Source organism: Gopherus flavomarginatus, chromosome 6 (genome assembly GCF_025201925.1).
Source record: "Gopherus flavomarginatus isolate rGopFla2 chromosome 6, rGopFla2.mat.asm, whole genome shotgun sequence".
Taxonomy (NCBI): Eukaryota; Metazoa; Chordata; order Testudines; family Testudinidae; genus Gopherus; species Gopherus flavomarginatus.
The window spans coordinates 48,958,162-48,984,327 of record NC_066622.1 but is presented as its reverse complement, the minus strand read 5'-3'; the positions used below and the strand labels follow the sequence as shown (position 1 = coordinate 48,984,327).

The 26,166-nt window shown below is 54.7% G+C and overlaps 1 protein-coding gene across 4 annotated transcripts in view; it reads right to left on the bottom strand.

The window, feature by feature from the left end:
* Positions 1-10,056: 10,056 nt before the first annotated feature.
* The window catches only part of NPRL2 (NPR2 like, GATOR1 complex subunit), an 81,910-nt gene continuing 65,800 nt past the window's right edge, over positions 10,057-26,166 (bottom strand). For 2 of the 4 annotated variants that reach the window (XM_050958664.1, XM_050958666.1), the window contains 4 exons: positions 14,478-14,582; positions 13,880-14,174; positions 13,256-13,371; positions 10,057-11,587 (listed from right to left, as the gene is read on the bottom strand). In XM_050958664.1, the coding sequence (XP_050814621.1) occupies positions 11,441-11,587; positions 13,256-13,371; positions 13,880-14,174; positions 14,478-14,582 (663 nt within the window). In that variant the 3' untranslated portion in view covers positions 10,057-11,440. Of the gene's footprint in view, positions 11,588-13,255; positions 13,372-13,879; positions 14,175-14,477; positions 14,583-16,601; positions 16,998-19,337; positions 21,033-26,166 lie in introns of those variants that run through there. The other 2 variants (XM_050958669.1, XM_050958667.1) reach the window with 2 other exon arrangements.

Here is a 26,166-nt window from a genome sequence, read left to right as displayed (position 1 = left end):
CTGTTTTGCGTGAATGCTGTGTGTGCCTCAGTTTCCCTGTGTATTGCACCAATGCCTAGGTGGTAGGAATAAGGGTGTGTGACTTTTGTGGGGGTTGCGCCAGCCGCCCTTCATAACTTGAGACCCAGGAGGGGGATGTGACTAGGTGCCTCTTGGCCTGGGAAGGAGACAACGGCTGGAGGAGGAGCAATGGGCAGGGTAGGGGCTAAGCAGCTGGAAACAAGTCTCGGCTGGCTTGGAGCTCAGAGTGAGAACCAGAACCCTGGTTCTGGGCTCCCTTCCCTCTAAGATGGACTTAGCTAAAAGTTACTGATTTCTGTGCTAAGAAGTTCTGTCCTATGCTGTGTGTCTGTTGACTAATAAACCTGTTTTACTGGCTGGCTGAGAGTCACGTCTGATAGTGGAACTGGGGCGCAGGGCCCTCTGACTTCCCCAGGAGCACTGCCTGGGTGGGCTCGCTGTGGGAAGCGCACAGTGTGGAAAGGGATGCTGAATGCTCCAAGGTCAGACCCAGGAAGGTCAAAGCTGTGTAAGCTTCTTGCCCTGGAGACAGTATGCTCAGAGAGGAGGCATGTTCACCCAGAGTCCTGACTGTTTTCATAGGGAGTAGTTCCAGAGCATCGCTCCAGTGACTCTATGACAACTGGTGGCAGAGGCAGGATAAACTGCACCCCATGGACGGAGCATCCTCCAGTAAGACTGGAGAGCAGTAAAACAAAGGGGGATTAGTGAGAGATGGGTGCTGAAGGCTCTGAGAGGTGTGGTTCCAGGAGGCAGAGGAGCCTACAACTTAACCCCAAGAGAGATTGGACCCATGACAAGGGCTGTTGCACTGGAGGGGTTCCTCTCAGGGATCATGGGGAGCTGAGAGAGCACAGGCCTGTGAGTCAGTCACCACTTGGGAACAGCATGGAGATGGCCTATAATCATCTCCTTAAGAAGGACATTGTGCAGAGAGAGAGGGCTGCGCATTGGAAAGTTCACTAAGGCACAGCTGATTTCAAAGTTGGAAGAGGAGGATCGCTCTAAGAAGCGCGTTACTGACCCAGCTGGGGCCGCAAGAGAGGCTGGGAGCAGCTGGATGTCCCAGAGAGACCCGTGTCCCTGACCAGCAAGGGGTCTCCACCAGGTTCCCCCATTCAGGGCCAGCTTTAGGCCAATTCATCCAATTCCCCAGAATTGGGCCCCATGCTGGCACTTTTTAAATTTTTACTCACCAGGTGGCACTCTGGGTCTTTGGTGGCAGGTCCTTGAGTGCTGCCAAAGACCCGGAGCAAGTGAAGGACCTGCTGCCAAAGAGCCGCCGAAGACCCAGAGCACCGCCAGGTGAGTACAAATCAGGTCCCACACTTGCTAAAGCTGGCCCTGCCCCCATTGTTGGATCTGAAACAGATGGAATTGGAGCTGAGATCAAAGGAATCTGAGCACCATGAGAGACAGGGAAGTCATGAAGCAGAACAGCAGGCGAGACAGAGGCATCATGAACTGGCGATGGCTGAGCTGAGAGGCAGAAAGAGCTGTCCCGGGGTGAGTGGGGATGGACCCCGGGAGGCAAATTCCAGAGGGAACCTCCACACTAAATTGCTGCCCCAGGTTAAGGAGGGGGAAGATATAGATACCTGTGGGATAATACACATGACTGGAATGTTGGTGTGAATGGGTATAGTTTGCTCAGGAAGGATAGACAGGGGGAAAAGGGAGGAAGTGTTGCCTTATATATTAAAAATGTACACACTTGGACTGAGGCGGAGATGGACATAGGAGACGGAAGTGTTGAGAGTCTCTGGGTTAGGATAAAAGGGGTAAAAAACAAGGGTGATGTCGTGCTAGGAATCTACTACAGGCCACCTAACCAGGTGGATGAGGCCTTTTTTTAAACAACTAACAAAATCATCCAAAGCCCAAGATTTGGTGGTGATGGGGGACTTCAACTATCCAGATATATGTTGGGAAAATAACATCGCGGGGCGCAGACTATCCAATAAGTTCCTGGACTGCATTGCAGACAACTTTTTATTTCAGAAGGTTGAAAAAGCTACTGGGGGGAAGCTGTTCTAGACTTGATTTTAACAAATAGGGAGGAACTCGTTGAGAATTTGAAAGTAGAAGGAAGCTTGGGTGAAAGTGATCATGAAATCATAAAGTTTGCAATTCTAAGGAAGGATAGAAGGGAGTACAGCAAAATAGAGACAATGGATTTCAGGAAGGCGAATTTTGGTAAGCTCAGAGAGCTGATAGGTAAGGTCCCATGGGAATCAAGACTGAGGGGAAAAACAACTGAGGGGAGTTGGCAGTTTTTCAAAGTGACACTATTAAGGGCCCAAAAGCAAGCTATTCCGATGGGTAGGAAAGATAGAAAATGTGGCAAAAGACCACCTTGGCTTAACCACGAGATCTTGCATGACCTACAAAATAAAAAGGAGTCATATAAAAATGGAAACTAGGTCAGATTACAAAGGATGAATATAGGCAAATAACACAGGAATGCAGGGGCAAGATTAGAAAGGCAAAGGCACAAAAAGAGCTCAAGCTAGCTATGGGAATAAAGGGAAACAAGAAGACTTTTTATCAATACATTAGAAGCAAGAGGAAGACCAAGGACAGGGTAGGCCCACTGCTCAGTTAGGAGGGAGAAACAGTAACAGGAAACTTGGAAATGGCAGAGATGCTTAATGACTTCTTTGTTTCGGTCTTCACTGAAGGAATGTCTAACATAGTGAATGCTTATGGGAAGGGAGTAGGTTTAGAAGATAAAATAAAAAAAGAGCAAGTTAAAAATCACTTAGAAAACTTAGATGCCTGCAAGTCACCAGGGCCTGATGAAATGCATCCTAGAATACTCAAAGAGTTAATAGAGGAGGTATCTGAGCCTCTAGCTATTATCTTTGGAAAGTCATGGGAGATGGGAGAGATTCCAGAAGACTGGAAAAGGGCAAATATAGTGCCCATCTATAAAAAGGGAAATAAAAATAACCCAGGAAACTACAGACCAGTTAGTTTAACTTATGTGCCAGGGAAGATAATGGAGCAAGTAATTAAAGAAATCATCTGCAAACACTTCGAAGGTGGTAAAGTGATAGGGAATAGCCAGCATGGATTTGTAAAGAACAAATCATGTCAAACCAATCTGATAGCTTTCTTTGATAGGATAACGAGTCTTGTGGATAAGGGAGAAGCGGTGGATGTGGTATACCTAGACTTTAGTAAGGCATTTGATACAGTCTCGCATGATATCCTTATCGATAAACTAGGCAAATACAATTTAGATGGGGATACTATAAGGTGGGTGCATAACTGGCTGGATAACCACACTCAGAGAGTAGTTATTAATGGCTCCCAATCCTGCTGGAAAGGTATAACAAGTGGAGTTCTGCAGGGGTCTGTTTTGGGACCGGTTCTGTTCAATATCTGCATCAATGACTTAGATGTTGGCATAGAAAGTACGCTTATGAAGTTTGCAGACGATACCAAACTGGGAGGGATTGCAACTGCTTTGGAGGACAGGGTCAAAATTCAAAATGATCTGGACAAATTGGAGAAATGGTCTGAGGTAAACCGGATGAAGTTCAATAAAGACAAATGCAAAGTGCTCCACTTAGGAAGGAACAATCAGTTTCACACATATAGAATGGGAAGAGACTGTCTAGGAAGGAGTATGGCAGAAAGAGATCTAGGGGTCATAGTGGACCACAAGCTAAATATGAGTCAACAGTGTGATACTGTTGCAAAAAAAGCAAATGTGATTCTGGGATGCATTAACAGGTGTGCTGTAAACAAGACACAAGAAGTCATTCTTCCACTCTACTCTGTGCTGGTTAGGCCTCAACTGGAGTATTGTGTCCAGTTCTGGGCACCGCATTTCAAGAAAGATGTGGAGAAATTGGAGAGGGTCCAGAGAAGAGCAACAAGAATGATTAAAGGTTTTGAGAACATGACCTATGAAGGAAGGCTGAAGGAATTGGGTTTGTTTAGTTTGGAAAAGAGAAGACTGAGAGGGGACATGATAGCAGTTTTCAGGTATCTAAAAGGGTGTCATCAGGAGGAGGGAGAAAACTTGTTCACCTTAGCCTCTAATGATAGAACAAGAAGCAATGGGCTTAAACTGCAGCAAGGGAGATTTAGGTTGGACATTAGGAAAAAGTTCCTAACTGTCAGGGTAGTTAAACACTGGAATAAATTGCCTAGGGAGGTTGTGGAATGTCCATCTCTGGAGATATTTAAGAGTAGGTTAGATAAATGTCTATCAGGGATGGTCTAGACAGTATTTGGTCCTGCCATGAGGGCAGGGGACTGGACTCGATGACCTCTTGAGGTCCCTTCCAGTCCTAGAGTCTATGAGTCTTGTGGCCTTTGGGAAGGCTGGCAATTGGAACCAGGCTGGCCCTGCGGAAAGGCTCTGGTGTCTAGCCCCCTTCCTGGGTCCCAAGGCCATAGAGCTGTTTAGCCAGATGGGCGGGGTAGCAGACTGTCTCTCACTCCTGGCCCCAGCATATATGTCTCCATGGACTCTCCTGGGCTCAGGCCCCTCGAACCCCAGAAAGTGGTGGTCAATAGGGAGACATTCCTGGAGCGGCGAGACCCTGAGACAGAAAGAACTGTTGTCAGGCCCCGAGTGGTGCAGCCTCACCAGATGCTGAGGGGCTGTGTGACCTGGATGAAGATCCCAGGGATGAAGCCTCTAGTCCTGCCTATGGTCCATATCCTTGTGCAGACACAGGAGGTGTCTGGCTGGTAGATGGAGTTTTCAAAGATATCAGCTGTGACCTCCTGTTGGGGGATGACTGTGTCTCTTTGGGACAGGATCCACGTCCTGCTCCTAGAACAGCCGAAGATTTGTATTTGTATCCAGGGAACCAATAGGCTGAGACTGAAGCGGTCAGTGAAAATGCAAATGACCTGGCTGGCAGGGGCAGGAGCTGCTAAGCTCAGGTTACCTGCCTGTCTGTAACCAGAGCCCTGGAGTTGAGTGGGACAAAGAGATGCTCCCCACCCCCCTGCACACGGGGGAGGTGGCTCATGCTGGCTCTGATGCTGTGAGCAAAGCAGTGGGCTTGCTGCCTGCCCTCACTGGGGCAGCGGGGGCAAAGCTGAGCTCAGTGGGATCGGAAACCCCAGCAGAGTGTGGGGAACCACAGCCAGGACAGGACAGCTGCCAACCAGGACTGCCTTGTCCAGAGGTGCAAAAGGCCCAGGACAAGGGTAAAGCAGCCTTGAGACACCTGCCTGTTACAGAGGAGCCTTTTCAGAAGGTGGCCCTGGATTTGGTGAGGGACAAATGGGAGGGGAAAGCCTCCCCCGATAGAGAATCAGTGGTGGAGTATGTACTGACTTTCCAGGATAAGCTTGCTGAGCTCATGGGTCTGGCCAGGGAGAACCTAGCCAGGGCCCAAGGGAGGCAGAAGGTCTGGTACAACCACTCAGCCTATATCACCAGGGTCCCAAGTGAGGAAGAATAAGCTGCAAGCTGCCTGGGATAGGCCCTTCAAGGTCATCAAGCAGCTGAATGGGGAGAATGTGTGGCCAATGGGAAAAAGGGGAAGATCCTCTGGTGAGTCTCTTCACTGAGACAGGAGCCAGCCTCTTGCTGGCAGATCAGAGAGATGCTGCATTCATACCAACAGCTGTTTTCCAACCCACTTGAGCTCACTAACGGAGCTGTCCGCTAGGTGGAGACAGGAGCCAGTCCTCTCATCAGGTGTTTCCCATTCAGAGTAACTGGGAAAATAGCCCAGTCCTTGGAGGGAGAGGTCAGAGACATGCCGGCTTTAGGGGTGATCTAGCTATCTACCAGTACCATGGTGCTGGTCCCCAGGAAAGATGGGTCAATCCAATTATGTGTGGCCTATCAGAAGCTCAGTGCCATCACCATGTCTGGTGCCTGCCCATACGTAGGCCTGGTGAGATCCTAGACAAGTTGAGGGAGACTCAGTACTCCATGGCCAGGGACCTCACCAAAGGCTACTGGCAGGTGACTCTGGATCCAGATGGCAGGTTGAAACTGCTTTTGTCACCCCTCTGGAGCTGTACAAGTCCCTGGTCCTACCTTTTGGCCCCAGGAGGTGCTGGTCACCTACCAGCGCCAGATGGATCAGTTACTGAGGGGGATGGAGAGTTTTACCTAGTAGACATTGATGATATTTGTGCCATTAGCCAGACCTGGGAGGACCATGTGTCTCAGGTGAAGAGGGGGCTGAGTCACCTCCAGGATTCAGGGCTGTCTATAAAAGCTGGGATGTGCAAGGTGGGGATGGCAGAGGTGTCATACCTGGGCCACAAGTTGGGGAGCAGCTGCCTAAAGCCAGAGTCGACCAAGCCAGGGGTGAGCAGAGACCCGCCTGCTCCCCAAACTAAGAAACAGACCCAGGTCTTTATTGGGATGGTGAGGCACTACCGGAGGCTTGTGCCCCACTGTAGCTCTGCGTCAGCTCCCATCACTGAACTATGCAAGAAGGGTGAGCCAGACATGCTGGTCTGGACTGGGCAGTGCCAGAGGGCTCTCTGCACGCTGAAGGAGAATCTGGTAAAGGGCCCGGTGCGGGGAAACCCAGACTTCCACAAGCCCTTTATGGTGTTCACTGATGCCCCAGACACAGGGCTGGGCACAGTGCAGAGGCAGGTGTGACAAAGTGGGGTTTTATACATCTTGTTATGTTGCATGTGAGTCTTACTGTCCTATACTAATACTGTGTGTACATTAGTTTCCCAGTGTACTGCACCAATACTTCCGTGGTGGGAACTGGGTGTGTGATTTTTGCTGAGGCCCTCAGGGCAGGTGAGGCTGCCCAGCTATTTAACCTGTGACCCAGGAGGGGGATGTGACCAGGTGGCACCTTTTGCCTGGGAAGTGAGACAAAGAGAAGGAGGAGCAGCAACAGGGGGTGTCTGAGGTCAGATCAGTGAAAGCTGGCAGTCTGCATGGGTGACTGGAAGAAGGGAATAACATAGATGCCTCTGCCCCTCCACACCCCCAGCACACATAGCCCCCATTCTCCTCCCGCTGATCCAACCCTCCACACACCCCCATCATACACACAATCCATCTCCCTCCCACTGCCTCCACCCCTCCACATTCCCCCCCCACATACACAGCCTCCATCCCCCTCCTTCTGCTGCTGCCACACCACCCCATCACACACAGCTCCCCTCCCCCTCCCCCTCCCCGCTGCCTGCACCACCCCCCACGGCACAAACAGCCCCCATCCATCTTCTGCCCCACCCCACATCACAGACAGACACCATCCCCCCTATTGCCCCCACCCTCCCAGCACAAACAGCCCCCATCCTCCTCTTGCTCCCCCCCCCCCGGCACACATTGCCTCGATCTCCCTCCCACTGCCTCTGCTCCTCCACCACCCCCTGCCACAGCTTCCATCCTCTTCCCATCCACCCCCAGTCACACATAGTCCCTAGTCTCCGTGCTGCCTCCACCACACCACCCCTGCTGCAGGCACACACAGCCCCTCCCGCTGCCTCTGTGCCTCCACCCCATCACACAGCCCCCCCGTCTGTCTGCTGCCACACACAGCCACCATCCTCTTCCCATGCCACACACAGCCCCATCTCCCTCCCGCCGTCACACACATCCCCTGGTCCACCTGCTGCCTCTGTGCCTCACCCCCAGTCACATACAGTTGCTGCCCCCCAACTGCCCCACACTACCCCAGGGCATGGCCTGGCTGGGGATGGAGGTGGTAGAGGAGGGTTGGGCTGCGTGGAGGCAGAGTGTAGAGTACTTGTAGCATGACCCATTGGCACCTGCCACTAGGCTGGCACCTGGGCTTCCCAGCCCAGTGGGGCATTGTCCCTGGCAAGTGAGTTTTCCCAGCTGTGGTGAGTGGGAGGGTATCTCCCCTGCTCTGGTACCTGTACCCCTTATGGTGCCGCCCAAACACAGAACCAGGGGGCTTGCTGGAAGCCCTCACCCCAGACCTCCTGTGTAGTCTCTTGTTCTCCCAGAATCAGAAGCTTGGATGGGGCGGGAAGAGCAGGAGTCATGCCAGGGCTTCTCCTCCATTCTGCTCCAGCAGCAAATCTAGCTGGCTGGTAGCATTGGTTTGAAAGATTCCTCCACCCACTGACGCTACCTGTCGAGTGGCCAACAGCACCAAGGCCTTCCATGCTGTGCTCAGGAATCCAGCCTGGGCTGGCAGTAGGATGGAACCCACCCAGTCCTCCACAGCTACATGGGCTCTGCAGGCCTGACAGGGACAGGGAGCTTGTTCCTAGGCTGAGCAGCCAGTGCAGGGACTAGAAAGAGTTTAGGGTAAGGGGAGAAGTAGGGAACTCCCTCCCAGGAGGCAGATTATGCAGTCCCTGTTCTGCCCTGACTATGGCTAATGTCAATTCACAGCACACTGTCTATTACTGTCATCAAACTGCCGGGGACAGTTCATCCCGTTGACCTGCCTGCCCCAGCAGGGCTGAAGAATCACAGCTGCAGGCCTCAGCATGGAGATCCTGAACTCCAGTCCCCAATTTTGTTCCCATTCTGTCTCCCATGGCCTTGCTCGACCAATTGCAATAAGTCCTCCTCAGACATCCTGTAGATCAGTGCCCCAAATACTGCTATGCTGGTGTGGGATGTATGGTACAGGGGGGGACTGAAGGTGGAGGTCACGGGGGTCGGAGGGAAGCTGCGTGGGGCAATGTTCTGGCAAATTCCCAGCAGTGAGAATTCAATTCCACCTCCCTAATTCCTCCTTGTGGATACTGGCATCAGTTTCCTTTCCTGGTCTACACTGGTGCATATCACTGCCATGGGTAGTTGTAAACAGCTGCCATGCTTCACCCCAGAGGTGGCTGCATTTTAGGGACAGGGGAAATAAACCTTGTGTTTCCAAAAGGGTTTGGGCTTATGCAGGGTGAGTGGCACCATACCACTATAACTTGTTACATGCTCACCCATTCTTCCTCAGGGTGGATCCCTGGGCAATTGATTCACCTCTGACCTGGGGCGGGAGAGCGGAGGCTGCACAACTCATGGTGTGAGACAACAGCCTGAATCCTTGCAGGTTGCCTCATTGCTTACTGACACAATATGGGCTATCATAGTGGGCCAGCCAACTTATGACTCAGCAAATCTCAGTGACTGTGAATCCAGTGTTGCCAAACCAAACAGGCACCCCTCAGAGAAGGGTGCCCTTCTGCAATGGCCATTAGCTTGCAAGGGAGAGTGCAGTGCCCTATACAAGGGAGTCTACCCCCACCCCCACCATTTCCCTCCCAAGAGAAGAGAGCATTGCCTAGACTGAGACACAGAATAACAGACCAACAGGCAGCAGGTCCTCACGTCACATCAGGGCTGATCACAGGTCTATGTGGAAGATGTGGGCACAGCTATGCATGGCAGCAAGTGGAAGTTGCATGGACATGGTGAGGGGAGGGGTCAGTTTGCCCCCATGGTTGAATGGTCCCTCCCCCTTTACCTCCCTATCCAATGTGGCCCAGGCATCCCAACTGTTGCACCTTTCAGCTTTGCCTGTTCCTCTGGCTGTGGCTGTTAAAGCACGATGGGAGGCCATTGGGGTGGGGGTGAGGAATAGGCTCAGGAACTTTGGGGTCTATTGCTGATGCTAGACATAGACAGGACACAAATGCAGCTAATTTTGTTTGTTTGTTTTGCTGTGGGTGAAGTGAGGAAAGTCATGCCCACACAACTTGTGACATGCCCCCAGCTAGCCAGATTCCCCTTTGAAACACAGAGGATAAACAGCACAGATGGGAGGAAGGGGACAGTCGCTCATCTCCCAGCTCAGTGCTAGGAGCACAGCCCAGGCAGGTGGTGACTGAAAGTTGCTACCACGAGCAGGCCCCATAGGTGAGTCAGCTAGACTGTGCCTAGGTCGGATGCACTGGCCCTCGCCCTGGTTGCGCCAAGGACTGGATGGGGAATGGGGACTAAACTCCCCACTCAGCCCGAGGGCTGGTTGCTTCCAGGCAGTGCTGGCCTATGCGTATAGGAGCTTGCCCTGCTGCTAATCATGCAGACGCCATCTGCCTGCAGGGTTGTTGATCTGGAGCCAAAACTGGCTCCAAAGAAACAAAAACAGCAAAACAGCCTTGCCCCAAATCATTTATTGATCCACACAGAGCCAGCACCATGCACAGGCCGAGCCTCCAGGGAGCGCGGCCCCCCTCGAAGCTCGGGACATTCGACAGAGTCAAGTTCAAAAACATTCACTGAAAAACTCAAATCCCCAAGCGAGGCCCCCCTGCAAAGCAGGCAGCCTCTCAGATACATTCGCATGGCCTCAGGTCCCACACGCTCATGGGGAGTGGCTCGGTTGCTTCACTGCAGCTTAGCAGTCCTGCACCAGTGCCCCAGCTCCCTCGGCACCAGAGGGCCTGCTGCTCCTCCAGGGAAGGGTTAGGGCCTGTCCAAGGCTAGGGCTACCACCTCTCTCACTCCAATGCTAGCTACTTGCTGTTGCTATTTGCCCATGCTCCCGCCAGGATTCACTGAGCTTGCTGGGTGCCATCCCTCCATTCACATGATGGACCTTGCCAGGCAACAGAGCCCGGGGCTTCTTCTCCAGGATACCCATGGGGGCAGACCCATCCCTGGCACCAGCTCCATTGAGGCTACACTTGGCGATGGGGTTGCCCCATGTGGTCCCCTGAGCTCCTTCTCCTGGCCTTCCTTTGGATGCTGCCCTCTACCGAGGCCACCTTTGGTAACAGAAAAACCGATGCAGGGTCATGAGGGCTGCACTGGTCCCTGAAGCAATTCCCTTGCGCTTGCTCCACAGACAGCCCCAAGCACAGCTGGATCAAGAGTCCTCATGCCTGCCAGCTCAGCACCCTGTGGCTGCACCTGTCCAGGGAACTAGGGTCTTGCTACATCAGGCAGTCTTGGCTGTCCTGCTTAATGAGCCACAGGGCAGGGCTGAGTGGATCAAGGGCCCTCCCACTCTCTGAGTCCATTGCTTCCCCCCCCCCAGGAATGGGGAACAGGATTCAGGGGCTGCCATTAAGGCCCACATTGAGCCTCCATCTATCCCCGGACACGGCTAGGCCCAATGGAGCCACAGGCCCTGGCAGGAGGATGAACCCAGACTGGCTCTACCACCCTACCTCTCCCCAAGGCGCAGCCAGAAGCAGCCATCCCAGCAGTGACCCAGCAGCCCCACATATATGCACACATGATGGGGGGGCAGTTCACCCCACCCCCCTAGGGAAATGTCCCCTTCCACACAGCCCCTCCATCGCTCACACTTGTGCCTCACACCGCACTGGGGGCCCCTGCGGGGGAGACACCCACAGCCTATTCCTCCGCCACCCCCTCCCACACTCCCCCCCCCACCTCCCTGCACCCACGCAGGGGAGCTCCCGACCCACAAGCATAGTCCTGGAGCAGATCCGTCCACATCCGCCTCGCCTCGCCTCCTCTTCTCCTAGCCACCTGGTGTCGGTTGGAGTGTCAGGTCTGGGACAGAGTGGCTCAGCCCGGGGTGCGGGTAGTCAGTGCCTCCTGCATCTTCTGGCGGCAGCGGGCGTACTTGTGCAGGATCTGCCGGACGTGCTCCTCCTCCTCGCGCTGCAGGATGCGCAGGAAGTTGTGCAGCTCAGGCATACTGAAGGCGTCCCACTGCAGGGTGAGAGGGTCTGTTACCCTGGGAGCCTGTGCCACGGTGTGCAGCATCACCTAGGTAGTGGGTCTGGGCTATGGAGCGTTAGCAGAGCTCTTGGGGGGATTACGGAGTTGGAACCCAAGGCTGGACTAGCGTGGGGGGGGGGGGGCGGGCGCGGGCGGGGGGGTGAAGCTGTGGGTCAGGATGGAGGAGCATCAACAGAGCTGAGTGGGGTCCATAACCTGCAGCCACCGTGCTATTTCTGTTAAGACTGATGGACATTGACAGGGGGAGAAAAAGAGGAAGCCCAGGGCTGCAAGTCAATTGAGGGGCACCGGCAGTACTGCGTGGGGTCCACGACTGGAACAGCAGGGGGCTCTGGTCCAGTATCCTTCAACTACACTGCCCCATGCCGACCTAACCTTACAGGAATCAGTAGTGATCTAACATTCCCTCCCAATGGCAAGAGGGGTTTGAGGTTCTCATGCTGGGGCAGTATCCCGCACCTCACTATCCCCATCTCATGCTCTCAGGAGTAGCCTTCTGTTTCTACCCTTGCTATGCCCACGTCCCAGATGGGGCCTTGCTGAGCTCCCCTATTTGATCCCATTGTTCCCCTTATCCTCTGGAATGGATGATTTTATGAAATTGTGGCATGAACTGACTGTGTCAGGGATCACCTGTCTGTATGTGGATCCCCCAAGATTTAGCAGGCTCGTGTCTGTCTGCTGGGCCAGAGATAATGGGGACTAATCAGCATACAACAATCAATCCTCTATTCAAAGTAAAATGTTTTGGGACAAGGGGCTTGCTCTAGCTGGGAAAAGACACTTCCTGCCCCTGTCTGAAGGGAGGGGGGTTTGGAAAGTTACCAGGAGAATAAAGGAAGCAGGTTCCTCCCCCCGAGTCTATACAGGAGCTCACAGCGGGGAAAGGTCCAGGATTGAGCCATTTTTTGCAGCAGATGAAGAAGAGGGAGCCTGCGGCAGGGACAGGCTAGGCAAGGGGGTGCCCGCCTGCCGGAACACAGATGTTCCCCAACGGAAAGGTGAGCTAGTGAGGGACATCGCGCTTAGGATGTTTGACTGTTTTGTACGGTCTACAATCTCCTGCCCATCACATCAACAAACATAAAGAGCATCGAGTTGAAAGACTGTACAAGGCGCGTGTGCGCGGCTTCCCCACTATTGTGTGCCCCTGAGAGAGTTAAACTGGAACCGGCGTCACCCCTTTCGGGAGGAGTTCCGGGCATGGGATGTGTTCACGCACTGGGGAGTGTGAAGAGTTAGCGCTGCGCCCCAAAGGGCAGGTGGCTGGACAGCGGGTTCCAGCACCTGGAGTGGGGTGGCCAGATGCGAGGTCTGTGCCATGAGTGTGCTGAGGGATCCTGAGACCCAGGCAGTGGCTGGACTCCATTCAGGCTCTAGGAGCTTGAAGCATCCTGGGGATACTAAGGACGGAGGCTCGGATTCCCCTTGCAGCAAGCCTGGTGGGTGGCCAGGAAGGGAGGCTTACAAGAATCTGTGACACCCCTCTGCACTCACTCATTTCCCCCTTTCCAGCCATCTGGCGCTGTCAGTGAGGCAGCCAGCGGCGGGCAGTGCTGTAACACCTTTCCCACAACCCATAGGCTTCCCAGAGGGACTTAGGCTCCCATTCGAGACACAGAGCATTCTCAGACTCACATTGACCTCTCCGGTCTCGTTCTCCTTCAGAACAAAGCTGAGGACCTTCTCGTTGGGGCCAGCCAGCAGCCGGAGATGCAGAGGCTGCTCCTCATCTGAGAGCTTCCGCAGGTACACTGCAATGACAGACGGCCCACGCAGCTCAGTACAGTGGAGCAGACAGCTCCAGCCCCAGTCTCTCCCAGCAGGGAGTGCTGTGGAGAGGGGGCAGGAATACTGGCTGTGGGAGGTCCGGCTACTCCAGCCCCAACCTCTCCCAGCAGGGGGCACTATGGGGAGGGGGCAGGAATGCCGGCTGTAGGGGGAGCTCCCAGCTAGTCCAGGCCCAGCCTCTCCCAGCAGGGGGCGCTGTGAGGAAGTGAGGCAGCCACTGTGGCAAGGTAAGACTTAAGCCCTGGCTGGTCAGTGTAATCTAGGGTGACCAGACAGCAAGTGTGAAAAATTGGGATGGGATGGGGGGGGAGTAACAGGAGTAATAAGAAATAAGGAGTAATAAGAAAAAGACCCAAAAATCAGGACTGTCCCTATACAATTGGGATATCTACACACCAGCAATAGCTCTGGCTGGTTTTAAAGCTGGTTGAGATAGGGACTGAGCCCAAGGGAGGAGAGGAGGCCAGGTACCTTGGTCATCCTTCTCAGCTCGCTCAAAGAGAGCGAACTTGCGGGGGTTGTCGACTACCATAAACTTCTTGAGCAGGGCCTCGATGACCTCGCTGGCGCGGGTGCGGGAGATGATGTGCAGGTGCTTGACCGTGTCCTTGGGCAGGTAGAAGGACGTGCGGCGCGTCACCACCTGGGAGCGCGGTGCCTTATTGACGTCCTGAATGGAGGGCGCCTTCTTGCTGGCTGGCACTGAGACAGGCCGAATCAGCTTCAGCTGCACCTTGATGAAGCCAGTGTAGGAGCCATCTTTGTTCTGGGAGGAGGCAGAGCCAGAGAGAGAATGAGCTGGGCAGAGCCGGGGAGTGGGGCAGGAAAATGGGGTGGCGCACATGAAATGGGCTCTGGGTGCAGGAAAGACCCAGAGTGGGATCCCTGTGCCCCCTGGAATGGGCTCTGGGTGCAGCCTCTGGGAGCAGAGAAGACCTGGACATGGAGCCATGACCCCCCTGGAACGGATTCTGGGCATGGCCCCTTTTTAAGAGTTCAAATCTAAAGCTCTACACTCCTTGCCATGCCCCATTGCCTGGGCGCAGACCCACCGCGCTCCTGGCCTCACCAAGCTCATGAAGAGGTTGCTGTTGATCTGGCTGTTGTATTCCTTTATCTTCTGCTCGATCTCGGCTTGGGTCAGAACCGGCTTCTCCCAGTCAATCTGCTCATCCTGCAGAAGAGAGAAGCATAAGGTCAGCCCACCTCCCTGGATAGCAGGGGCTCCCACATGGCTCCTATCCCCACTGCTGCCCCCTGCATCTCAGCCCGGCCATAGACCAGGCCTGCTCGGCACAGCACCCACAATGCCCTTCTGCAGGAGTGGACTGCTATGCTTCCCCTGCCCCAGCCCCAAGAACTTCCTCCTGCCTGGTCTCAGAAAGCCCTGGGCATGGGTGCTCTGGATCCTGTGCACCGGGCGCGCTTCCCCCGCATGGCCCCCTCCACCCTGCCCTGGCAAGTTCACCTCTAGGAAGTAGACATTCCCTGACCTGGCCCAGCTCAGGAACCCAGCAGCACCAGCACCAAGAAGCACCGTGACAGAGACCATGTCCCATTTCCTGGTGAGGCCCTCAGGGCAGGTGAGGCTGCCCAAGAGTGACTCTGATGTAGCCAGTGGGTCACAGTGCAGCAAGAGAGGGAGCCAGGCACCGTGTGTGACACAGACAGCTCGATTTCAGTCCAGTGGGGCGTCCCGCTGCTTTGACCTGGGTGAGCCAGATGCGGGGGAAGGGGAGGGGCAGATGAGTTCCCTGCCCCCATGGGAGAGGTAGGTACCAAGTTTGCTTTAAACACACCTGCTCTTCAGGGCAAACCCAAAACTCCCATGGGTAGATACCTCGTGTGAAGGATGCATCTGGAGAGTGATAAAACCCTGCTGAGCCTTCCCGTAGAATCCCCCCCAGCCCTGGCTGGAGGCAGCTCCCTGGACCCACAGGCAGGATAAAAGTGGGGAGTCAGGAATCATCCCCCCTGCTTGTTATCCCAGAGGCTTCGAGCCAGAGAGAGGTTTATATCACGCAGCACCCAACCCCACAAAAGCCACAAGCTGGGCCCAGCAGGTGGGCACTAGGGGAGGCTGAGGGCAGAGGAAGGCTGTGCCCATGTTGAGAACAGGGGGGACTATGCCAGCCAGCAAGGCAGACTGTCATTACCACTGGAGAAACCACTTCACAAAGCCAAGAGCTACAGCAGCTGCTGGCCTAATCCAGGGGCGAGGAGGAACTCGCTGCCGAGCAGCGCCCACTGGCGGGTGTATCGCTCACACCCCCATGCTGACCCAGGGAACTCACACAGACGGGGCTGGGGTGCAAGTCAGCGACCAGCCTCCAGAAGAAAAACACAGGAGGCTCCAGCAGATCTCATCTCCAGGCACCTCAGGCAGCTGCATCCCTGATCCTGCCAACAGGCCAGATGTGGGGCCTGCCCACGCTGCCTCTGTGCCACCCTCGGCCAGGGGGTAATCAGTAGATGCCCTGCATTTGAGCTAGAACAGACTACTCGGATCACCTGCTCTGAGCCCCTGCAAACACAGGCCAGAGAATTCCCAGGATTACTTTCAAGGGGCTAAGTGGCCCAGGCCCTGTGGTACTAAATGGGGAGCAGGCACAGCATGGGAGTTCCAGGCTAAACACCTGTCCCCCCTGACCAATGCAAGGCAAAGAACAGTTGCTTGGTGTGAGGTATTTGTTTCAATGCACATGTTGCTCTTGAGGGGCTAACTCGGCATTGCCCGAGTGTGGTTTTGGTTTAACCCCAGGGCCATCTGCCTGCAGTTTGAGCTGCACCATAGCAAGGGTTGGGGTTGGGGTGGGGGTGTGGAGAGAGGAATTTATCAGTCCCATGCTGCTCAGGGTTGGCACAGGAGATCTAGACACAACTCTCCTCTAGGGCATGTCCCCAGTCAGGAACCTGGTTAGGAGCCCTGACACCACAGTGATGGGCCTTCTTATAGCACCTCAGTACGACAATGCAGCCAGTTCATGTATTACCAGCTCTTACTTCCCACAGATCACACACAAACACGCCCAGGACACACATGCTGCCAGAGCAGGAAGGCCAACCCTCTCTCTTTTCGCTGCCACAGAACTTCATTGCACCCTCTTGCATCAGCCTGGCTTCCTGCTGACATCAGCCCTCCACAGGCCCCCCTGCCCCCACTCCACACAAGGGGAAATACAGATGAGCTCACCACAGACCAATCAGAGCTCTCCTAGGATTTCTGGGAACCACTTCCTTTCCTTTTCCACCGCAAAGCCAAAGCCGGCAGCTGCCTGCGCAGGATGGCAGTGGGGGAGAAGAGAGAAGCAAATGGCACGTGGCACACACACCCCTCTACTGCATGGCACACATCAGACATGCGTGGACACACCCCTGGATGCTCAACCCCATGTACACACAAACAGATACTACATAGCGTATGGGTAGTAACCCGCACCTGGCATTAGCACCTGCGGCAGCTGCCCAGCATGCTGTCCAGGGAGAGAGACGGCCAATGAGAGGGCAGATTGTGCTGGCGAGGGGGTACCGAAGCCACCCAAAGGGGCAACTGGCAGAAGTGTTAGAGAAGGAGAATGGAGATGCTGAGCTACCGGGCGAACGGGAGGTGGGCTGAGCAAATAAAAGAAGAGCAGGAGAATACAAGCAAGGGACTGGGAAGAGAGAAAGAAGGAAAAATAGGAAAGGTTTCGGGTCAGGAGAAGCAGGAAAAAAACAGACCTGGGTACGTGCGCAGACACTGTTAGAGAAGGGCAGGAAATCAGATCTACAGACTTACCGGAGAGAGAGAATCAAGGGGGGGAAATCTGAAATATAATTAGGGAAAAAGGGAATTGATCAAAGCTGTGTAGCCAGATCCTGAAAATGGTAAATGAGACCCAAGACACGCCCCCCCCCCCCAAAACACCCACAGTACTTGGAAACAGAGAGAAACTCTTTGAACATCTTTTGACAGAACACAGCTCAAAAGATGCCCAATGGCCAGGCGAGGGCCCACAAGGTGTGAATTAACTCGGCACAAAGAGGTACAGCCACAGAAACACAGAATCTAAAGAGCACTTTGAGCTGAAGAGAAGCAAAAAAGAGGACAGCAAGAGTGGAACTGGACTTACAGCCAAGGAGAGGAAACGTTGATTCCCTCTGAAGTGACACAGGATATTGTTGAGTGAGTTCTTGAGAACAGCAATGCATTTGGTACCAAAGGCACAGCATGGACAAGCACACGAAGGTTAATGGGTTTGTCACCTATATTGCTTATTATTATAAGTAGTAAGTCTTTGGTAATGTTCGATGTTATTTGTGCTCCTGGTAGAAGTTGGGGGTTTTCCCTATAAAATGTGAAGTTATCCCGTTTGCCTTGGTTTGCCTCTGGCTCTCCTCCCAGCTAGCACAGCCTCACCTAGCCAGCTCACCATATCTGCAACACACACACACACACACACTCTCTCTCTCTCCTGGTGCTGCATGCCAGCTTCTAATTTGCAATTGCTAGACCTGTTTTCTCCTCTTAACCCATGTCCACCTGCCTTCCTGTATCCAACCCTAGACAGTGCCATCAGCCCCTTACTACCACACATGCCAAATTTACCCCATCAGGTCTAGCAAGCATTCACGGAGGGTGGCAGGACTGCTTTCCCATCCCCAGGCTGTCTGCTAGTTAATATCTATCACGTGTTTGAAACTGGAGAGCTCTGTGGCTTAGCTGAGCCTGCTTTATCACCCACCAACTACGGTTGCTACTCTGGTCCTTCCCCAGCCCCCATATCTCTGACCCCACAGATCAGTCAGCTGATGATCCTCTAGGGCAGTGGTTTTCAAACTCCCACAACCCAACCCCCTGCCCCAGAGCCCCCTCCCACAGCCTGAACCCCTCATTCCCAGCTCCATTGGGTCATAGGCATCAACAATTTTCTTCAACTGGGTCACCAGAAAAAAAAGTTTGTAAATCACTGCTCTAAGGAACGGTTCTCCAGCATGATCATTCAGCCTGCACTGCCCTAGCTCTGGGCAGGTGCTTGTCCCCTGGTTGTGGGGGATGAAGCAAGTACCCAGGTTCTGCTCTACAAACAAGAGACCAGGGAATAATTCAGAGTAGCAGCCAATGGGCCCTTCAGGCTGAGCCACAGACTCCAGGGCCTGAAGCACATTAATAGCAGGACACGCCACTAATCACGAGGAATTATCCAACACATTCGGAGCTGTGGAATCCCACACAGCCTCCATCTAAAGCCGGGGATGGGTCTGCAGTGTCCAGACATCCATCTCCTGACAAATGCCATTAGATCAATGGCTTGTCCCACCAACACAGCACGGCTGGGCACTAGAATTATCCTGATTTTCCTGAAAGACTTGACAGACAACTGGAAAACTGCTGGGTTACATCAGCACACACCCGAGGGATGAACGATGATTAATGAAAGGGAAAGAGAGAGCAAATGCTCAGAGTAGTTTGTCTTTGTTAACACCCATCTAACTTAAATGCTCAACAAACAGGTAGGAGGAAAACTCTCCCTGTTAAAGTTTCAATACCCTTCAATTAAAGACTGAGAAAGCTCTTGCCCCATGCTACTGGATGCTCTGGAACTACTCCATAAAAAGTCAGTCAGAACTCCGGGGGAGCATGCCTCCTCTCTGAGCATACTGTGTCCAGGGAAAGAAGCTTACACAGCTTCAACTATTAAGCATCCCCTTCCACACCATGGGCTTCCTGCAGTGAGTCTGCCTGGGCGGGGCTCCTGGGGAAGCCAGAGGGCCCTGCACCCCACTCCGCAGTCAGATGGGGCTCTCAGCCAGCTGGTAAAACAGAAGGTTTATTAGGCCACAGGAACACAGTGGTGTAGAACAGAACTTTTTAGCACAGAAATCAGGGACTTTCAGCCAAGTCCATCTTGGGGGAAGAGGAGCCCAGAGCCAGCCGAGACCAACTTACTTCCAGCTGCCTGGCCCCTGCCCTGCCTGTTGCTCCTCCTCCAGCCTTTGTCTCGTTTCCTGGGCCAAGAGTCACCTAGTTGCATCCCCCTCCTGGGTCTCAGGTTAAGAAGAGGTGGCCATGGCATCCGTACAGGCAGCTGGAGCAGCCTCCGCAAAAGTCAAACACCCTTATTCCCACCAGCAGACATTGGTACAATACACAGGGAAACTGAGGCACACAGCATTCATGCAAAACAGTAAGACTCACATACAACATAACAAGGGAAAATCCCCACTTAGTCACACCCCAGTTCTCGAGTCTTCCAGGGACATCTCCAGCAAAAGCAGGGGAGACAACTGCACATTCCTGTTCTTCCTACAGAAGCAGTCCCCCCTCCCCCCCCAAAAAATGGAGCCAATGCCTAGTATTCTGCTTGTCTTCCCAGGTCACATTTAGGACAGGAAGTGCAAAGTTGCTTCAAACTCCTGCATGCTATGGTTGTAATGTTCTCTGTTAAACAAGGACTGCTGCCCCCGGCCCAACGTCTGGCTGCCCCTGAGCCTGGGAAGGAGGTTGGGTCATGTGGATTTTGCCTCATCCATGTAGCCTTTGGGAAACAATGCATTAAGTGCAAGTTACTAGCACTGTTCTCTGTCCACAACTGTAATTCCATGGGTGGGAAGCTCTGCTCTGCAACCAGGCCTACAGCAGTTTAGGCAGAGGCTTACAAAACCCAGCCCGGCTACTCTCCGACAGGATGTGGGAACATGGGTGTGCATCAGGGTGGAGCGTGTTTCCCATGTGCAGAGATCAGATCCAAGGAACTAAAGGGGGAAATCTCTGTATCCTGAGGACCAGGGCAGGCGGAAGCCTGCGAGGGTGGGGTGCACAGCTCGTGGCTGAAGGATGAAAAGTCACAGGGAGGGACACTGGCATCCTGTTTACAGAACAAAGGGAATTTTCTCCAAGGCCCATTTTCTGGGACATGACATAACGCATCACTCCCTGCTCCAATGCCACAGCGCCTCCTGCAGGCACCCCTAGCTCCAGACATTCCCTGCCAGCTAATGCTAGGGCAGCAATAGTGTTCCCCACACACAAGGGGGCATGCCCTGCCAAGGTATCTCACATGCCTTCCCCACACCACTACCTTCAGCTGCTCCAAGCCCAGCTAGGGGAGTAGCTGCAGCTTTGCTCAGATCAGCCTTGTTTTACTTAGAACAGCTTTGAGGTTGGCTCTGCTGCTCCACAACGGAAATATCACAGGGCTGGTTAGTTACTGGGTAACGGCAACAGAGATGCACAGAGCGAGGGTGTGTTACGGGCCCCCTCACCCGTGCCAAGCCACACAGGAGGATCTACCACAGCCCAAGCTAAGCAGCCTCAGCTCTGTCGCTCAGTTGCTTGCGCATTTAGCCCTGGAGGTCCCCGGGGAGTTAGTCCACATATGCAGGAAGAGGCCCCTATGCGGCACCTGAAGGGGTGGTGTGATGCCCAGCCCACCTGCACAAGCCACATGTAACAATCAGCACAGGTCAAAGAGGGGCAGCCTGGAGCACTGGCACAGGATACTGCGCCAGGGCGTAATGGATACTGGGCATCCATGGGTACTCACTGTATGCTGGACCCAGGAAAAAGGGGGTGCACCCTCTTGGAAAGGGAGAGGAAGGCCCTGGCAGCAGCGCCCCCTCCCAATGGCATTAAGTCATCACGGCCGCACCCCACCACACCCACATGGCACATGGCATGGGAAACAGCTGCTAGGTCAGGGTGAAGACAGCAAGGTGCCTAGCAAGTATGGGATGTCCTGCTGGCTGGGAGGGAGCACCCCCCAATGCCGCATGCCCAGCTGCCTGCCACCAGCACCAGTAGGCATGAGACACGGCTGTGACCCAGGAAGGAAGTTCAGCAATCAGGGTGCAAAAGGCCGGGTGTGCAGATCAGCACGGTGCCACTGCAAAGCCTGGCAGCCAATCCATGCTGCCTACACACCCGGTGCAACACAGCCAGCCGATCTTCCCTGAATTGTCTCCTCTCCTGGGCAGGCTGCCCTTATCACTCCCTGGCCTGCAATAAAGCCCTGCTCACTCCATATCCCAGAGCCAGCAGCACCTTGGGTTATCACGCAGCAAGCAACCATATACAAGCATAACGCCCTCTCTAACCACTAGGACTGTGTTCTTGGGGATGGGCCAGGCCCTGCTTTCTGTGGCACTGGCATTATATACACACACACTGCAACCTCCACCATGCAGTCAGCCAGTTTGTGCAGGGTCCATGTCCCCTCCCCATCTCCCCACAGGAACACCCCACGTTCCAAGAGCCATCAAGTAGAAGCAGAGCCTAGGCTGCAGAATGGATGAGATCTGTGTTTGGTCCCTCGCCTGACCCCAGGTGGCCCGGCGGGGTGCGGGGACCACAGCAGATTTTCACCCTGGCTCCAGCAGGGCCGGAGAAGAGCTGTTTACATGTTTGAGAAGCCTGGGATTGTTGGATCCTAATGCATATTTAACCCCCAATGCCTCAGCTGAGATCCCACAACCTCCTGTCTCTGCTCAGTAGGGGAAAATGGGCGTGGGGGAGAGAATTTCCTCCCAGCCCACTCCCCTCACACTTTCTGGCTGCATTTCTCCCTCCTTTTCCAGTCTGGGGGTATCCTGCCCCTCCAGTCACTGCAGCTGGGTTCTCAACTGCCCCTTTGTTGGGCAGGGCACCAAAGCTACAGCCAGTCCAGGCCCGGGGGCATTGTTCCCAACTGCCTGCAACCTCCCCATCCCTCTGACCCCTGCTGGGGGGCCGGCTGCTCAGGGACATGGTGAAATGGTTAACAGCGGGTCTGGCTGCTTCAGCTCTCTGAGTCAGATGGATTGTATTACAACCCTGCTCCATCACCCTTAGTCAGGGGTGAGTAGCACTCCCATCAGGCACAGCACTGTGTGTGTGGGGGGGTACCACTCCCCCAGTATGCAGACACCGCACAGCTAGGTGCAGGTGGCCCTTTGCATGGAGCCCAGAGCGGGAAGGCAGCAGCCCTGACTCCCCTTAAACCTCCCGGGCCAGGGATGAAGAGCCAGAGTCGCCCAGGAGGAAGCGGACAGGGTTTACCCTGGGAGCAAAGCGCAGCCTAGCCCCATCCTCAGGAGAAGGCCCTGTGCTCTCTTGGCCTGTGCCTGGGAGTCAGCCTCAGGCAGGCTCAGCCCCTCCCCATCCAACACTCCCATGAAGAACCATCCTGCTTTGCCAGCCCGCAAGGAAGCGGCAGCTCGTGATGCCAGGCCAGGCCATGGTGACGCTAACCCAACAAGGGCAGCACTCAGAATGTCTCCTGGTACCCAGGACATCCAGTCGGCCACAGCCTTGGGGTCCATTTGGACTCCTTGGTGTCAGGAGAGGCCCCCAGAGCCATGAGGCCAGAGATGCCCCCTTCTTATTTGCCACTGGCCAGAAGGTTGCCCCCAGCCCATCACAGCCAGAGGCAGGTCCCAGTGTCTCACACAGTTGTCGCCTCAAGACATGAAGCTCCCCACACTGAAAAGCCCAGCAACACTGATCACTGCCAGCTGCCCCAACCCCTCCACAGTGCCCTGCCCTCCGCACCGGCTCCCCATTGAACAGAGAGCCCAGGGCAAGGTCCCAAACCCTGCCATGGCCCTGATTATCCAAGAGACGCCTCTCCAGCTATGCCACAATCTCCAGTGGACCAACGGGGAAGAGAAGCCAGTGGCTACGGCACAGGACTGGGGCTCAGCAGACCCAGGCTCAACTCCTGGCTCTAGCACTGGCCTGCCGGGTGAAGTGGGACAAGCCCCAGATTTTCTGAAGAGCTCAGCTCCCCTGTAGGCACCTAAATGAAGTGGGCGGATGAGAATAGCTCTGCTCAGTGGTAGTCTCAGCACAGCCACTGACATACACACAAACACTACTTCTCCTGCAGGCCCATCATTAAGTGCTTGGGAGTGCTCAGATGGGGGCCAAACCCAGACAGAGTCAAGGATCTGAATGCACATTACACCTGGGAGTGAACCAAGCTTCACAATCCATCACGCCCAGGATCATCGTACAGAATGGGAAACTGAGGCATGGAGCTTTGAAGAGACTCATCCAGGGTCACCTGGTGAGTCAGTGGCAGGGCTGGCAACAGAATTCAGGAGTCCTGACTCCCAGACCCCCTTCTGTAACCAGTAGATTCTACTCCCCACAGATCTGGCAACAGAATCCAGGAGTCCTGGCTCCCAGCACCTCTGCTTTAACCACTAGGAAACACTGAATCACACAAACAGAGGAGACTAACAGGGCTCTGTAACTCACATAAGGACACCTCGCAGGGGTGTCCCCAGATGGTTTCCTGAGCCAGCTGGGAGATTTACCCTTCTGTTGGGGTCTTAATGTATCACAGCTGGGAGGCTATAGCCTTTGCCAGCAGCAGATTTGGCACTCAGGGAACAATTCCTTTCCACCAAGCTCTGCAGAGTGGCAGGCACTGGCACAGCTGCAGGGGGCAGCAGGGCCCCCATCTCCCCCCGCTGACAAACAGGCACCACACAAAGGCCAGACTCTGCTCAGCAGCAGCCCAAGACTGGCACAGCAGAGGGTGTTGCAGGATAGGATTGAGGGGCATCAGTCAATTTGGGGGTGAGGACAGGACCAGCAAGGGGGGCCGTGGCCAGGAACATAGTGCACTAGCAGAGGGCAGGGGGCTGACATTTCCACAACACCCATTCCCACTTTGCTTAGTTTTTGCCAGCTAAGTCAGCAATTCCCCTTGGGGAATTAAAAACTCCCTCAATTCATCCACGCCTCCCCGTATCTACGTACACACACATACACACACACACACAATCTATTCCAGTCATCAGTTGAGTGGAACCAACTCATCCACACTCAACCCCAGCCCAGAGGCTGAGATCATCCCATGTCTCACACTCTTGTGTCTCCTGACCTCAGATCATCTGCCAAAGCCACGAGCTGAGCCAAAGGTCAGCCAGATTCCCAGTCCTTTGGTGAATAGCACCAAGTGGCAACATGTCCCACAATGCTGGCCCAGTTCAGCTGCTATAGGGCCACAGGCTGAGTGGCCCCAGAGAGCTTTGTAGGGCTCCAAGGGGCCACCATGCGCAAGGATCTCCCTAGCCACTGATACCGGCCAAAGGAGGTTGTGTTGTTAGTGGGTGGCAGCTGGCGGTTTGTCATCACAATGGTGGGCACTGGTCCATGGAGCCCTTTGGAGCTCGAGTCCTTCCCTGGCACAGACGCTACCCACCCTGCAGCTTTCAAGACGAGCCCAGTCATCTCTTTGTTGGGTTCCTGGGTCCCACAGCTTCTTAGGACAGATGGAGACGGAGGCAGGACAGGAGAGTGGCTAAGACAGCAGTGGACAAACTATGACCCACGGGCCAAATGCAGCCTGCCAGCCATTTTAATCCAGCCCTTGAGCTCCCACTGGGGAGCAGGGTCTGGGGCTTGCCCTGCTCCAGCCGTGGGGTGGGGGGGAGGGGAAAGAGCAGGGTAGGGGGCTACTCCACGCGGCTCCCGGAAGCAGGGGATGGCCCCCGCTCTGGCTCCTATGCGTAGGGGCAGCCAGGGGCCTCTGCCTCAAGTTCCGCCCTGCCGTTCCCACTCCCTGGGAACCACAGCCAATGGGAGCTGCAGGGGCGGTGCCCGCAGATGGGACAGCGTGCAGAGCCGCCTGGCTGCACCTCCACATAGGAGGTGGAGAAAGGACATGCCACTGCTTCCGGGACCCGCTTGAGGTAAACATTGCCCAGAGCCTGCACCCCTGAGCCTTTCCCTGGGCCCCAACTCCTTGCCCCAGTCCTGATCCCCCTCCCATCTTCTGAACCCCAAAATCCCAGCCCAGAGCATCCTTCTACATCCCAGCCCCATCATTCTCACCCTAGAGCTCACACCCCCAACTGAAGCCCTCACACATATCCCACACCCTACTCCCCTGCCACAGCCCAGCATCCCCTCCCACACCCTGAACTCCTCATTTCTGGCCCCACCCCAGGGCCTGCACCCCCAACCAGAGCCCTCACCCCCCCCCAACACATCCCAACCCCAATTTTGTGAGCATTCATGCCCACCATACAATTTCTATTCCCTGATGTGGCCCTCAGGCCACTAGCCTGCCCTCGGGTAGCACAGAGCTGGGTGGGTTGGGCCTTCTCAGGCAGAGAAGGAGCCTGGCAGATGCCCCATCACAGGGCAATGGTGCCAGGTGGCAATTTGAGCCTGTCCCTCAATGACCATTCAACGTTCTGGGTGCCAGACACAGCTCAAGCTGATGCCCTGCCACAGGGTCCTCCAGGGCAGATCTCCCTAACTCAGCCTCCATCTGCCACCTCCCTATTCCTCCCTCCTCCATCGGCCAGGATGACCTGGGATGTTAGATTGATGCATAAAACCAGAGAGCGCCTTCTGCCCTTACCACCATCTCAGTGCCCAGCACTCTGGGGCCGGACACCACAGGAACTGGAAGCCCAAAGACAGATGGAAAAGGTGAAGAATTTGGAGAGCCGGATAACAATGCAGCTGCACTCAGTCTCAACCCACAGCCCCCGCCTGCTGTTCCAGTCCCGGGTCCCTCCCAGTTCGGCCAATGCCCCTCAATCCTGATCCGCACCCTTCCAAAAGCCAAGTCTTCCAGTGGTGCCAAATTAAGTGAGGGTTTTATGCTAAATGCCCATTAAGGGGTTGGCAGGAGACACACCAAACTCATGCCACGTGTGATGTAGCCACAGCTGAAGGGCAATACCCCACCTCTCTTTACCTCACAGACCTCAGCAAGTCAGGCACCAGTCAGGATGGCAAGCCAGGAACACCCCCCCCCCCGACTGGCCCCCCATGA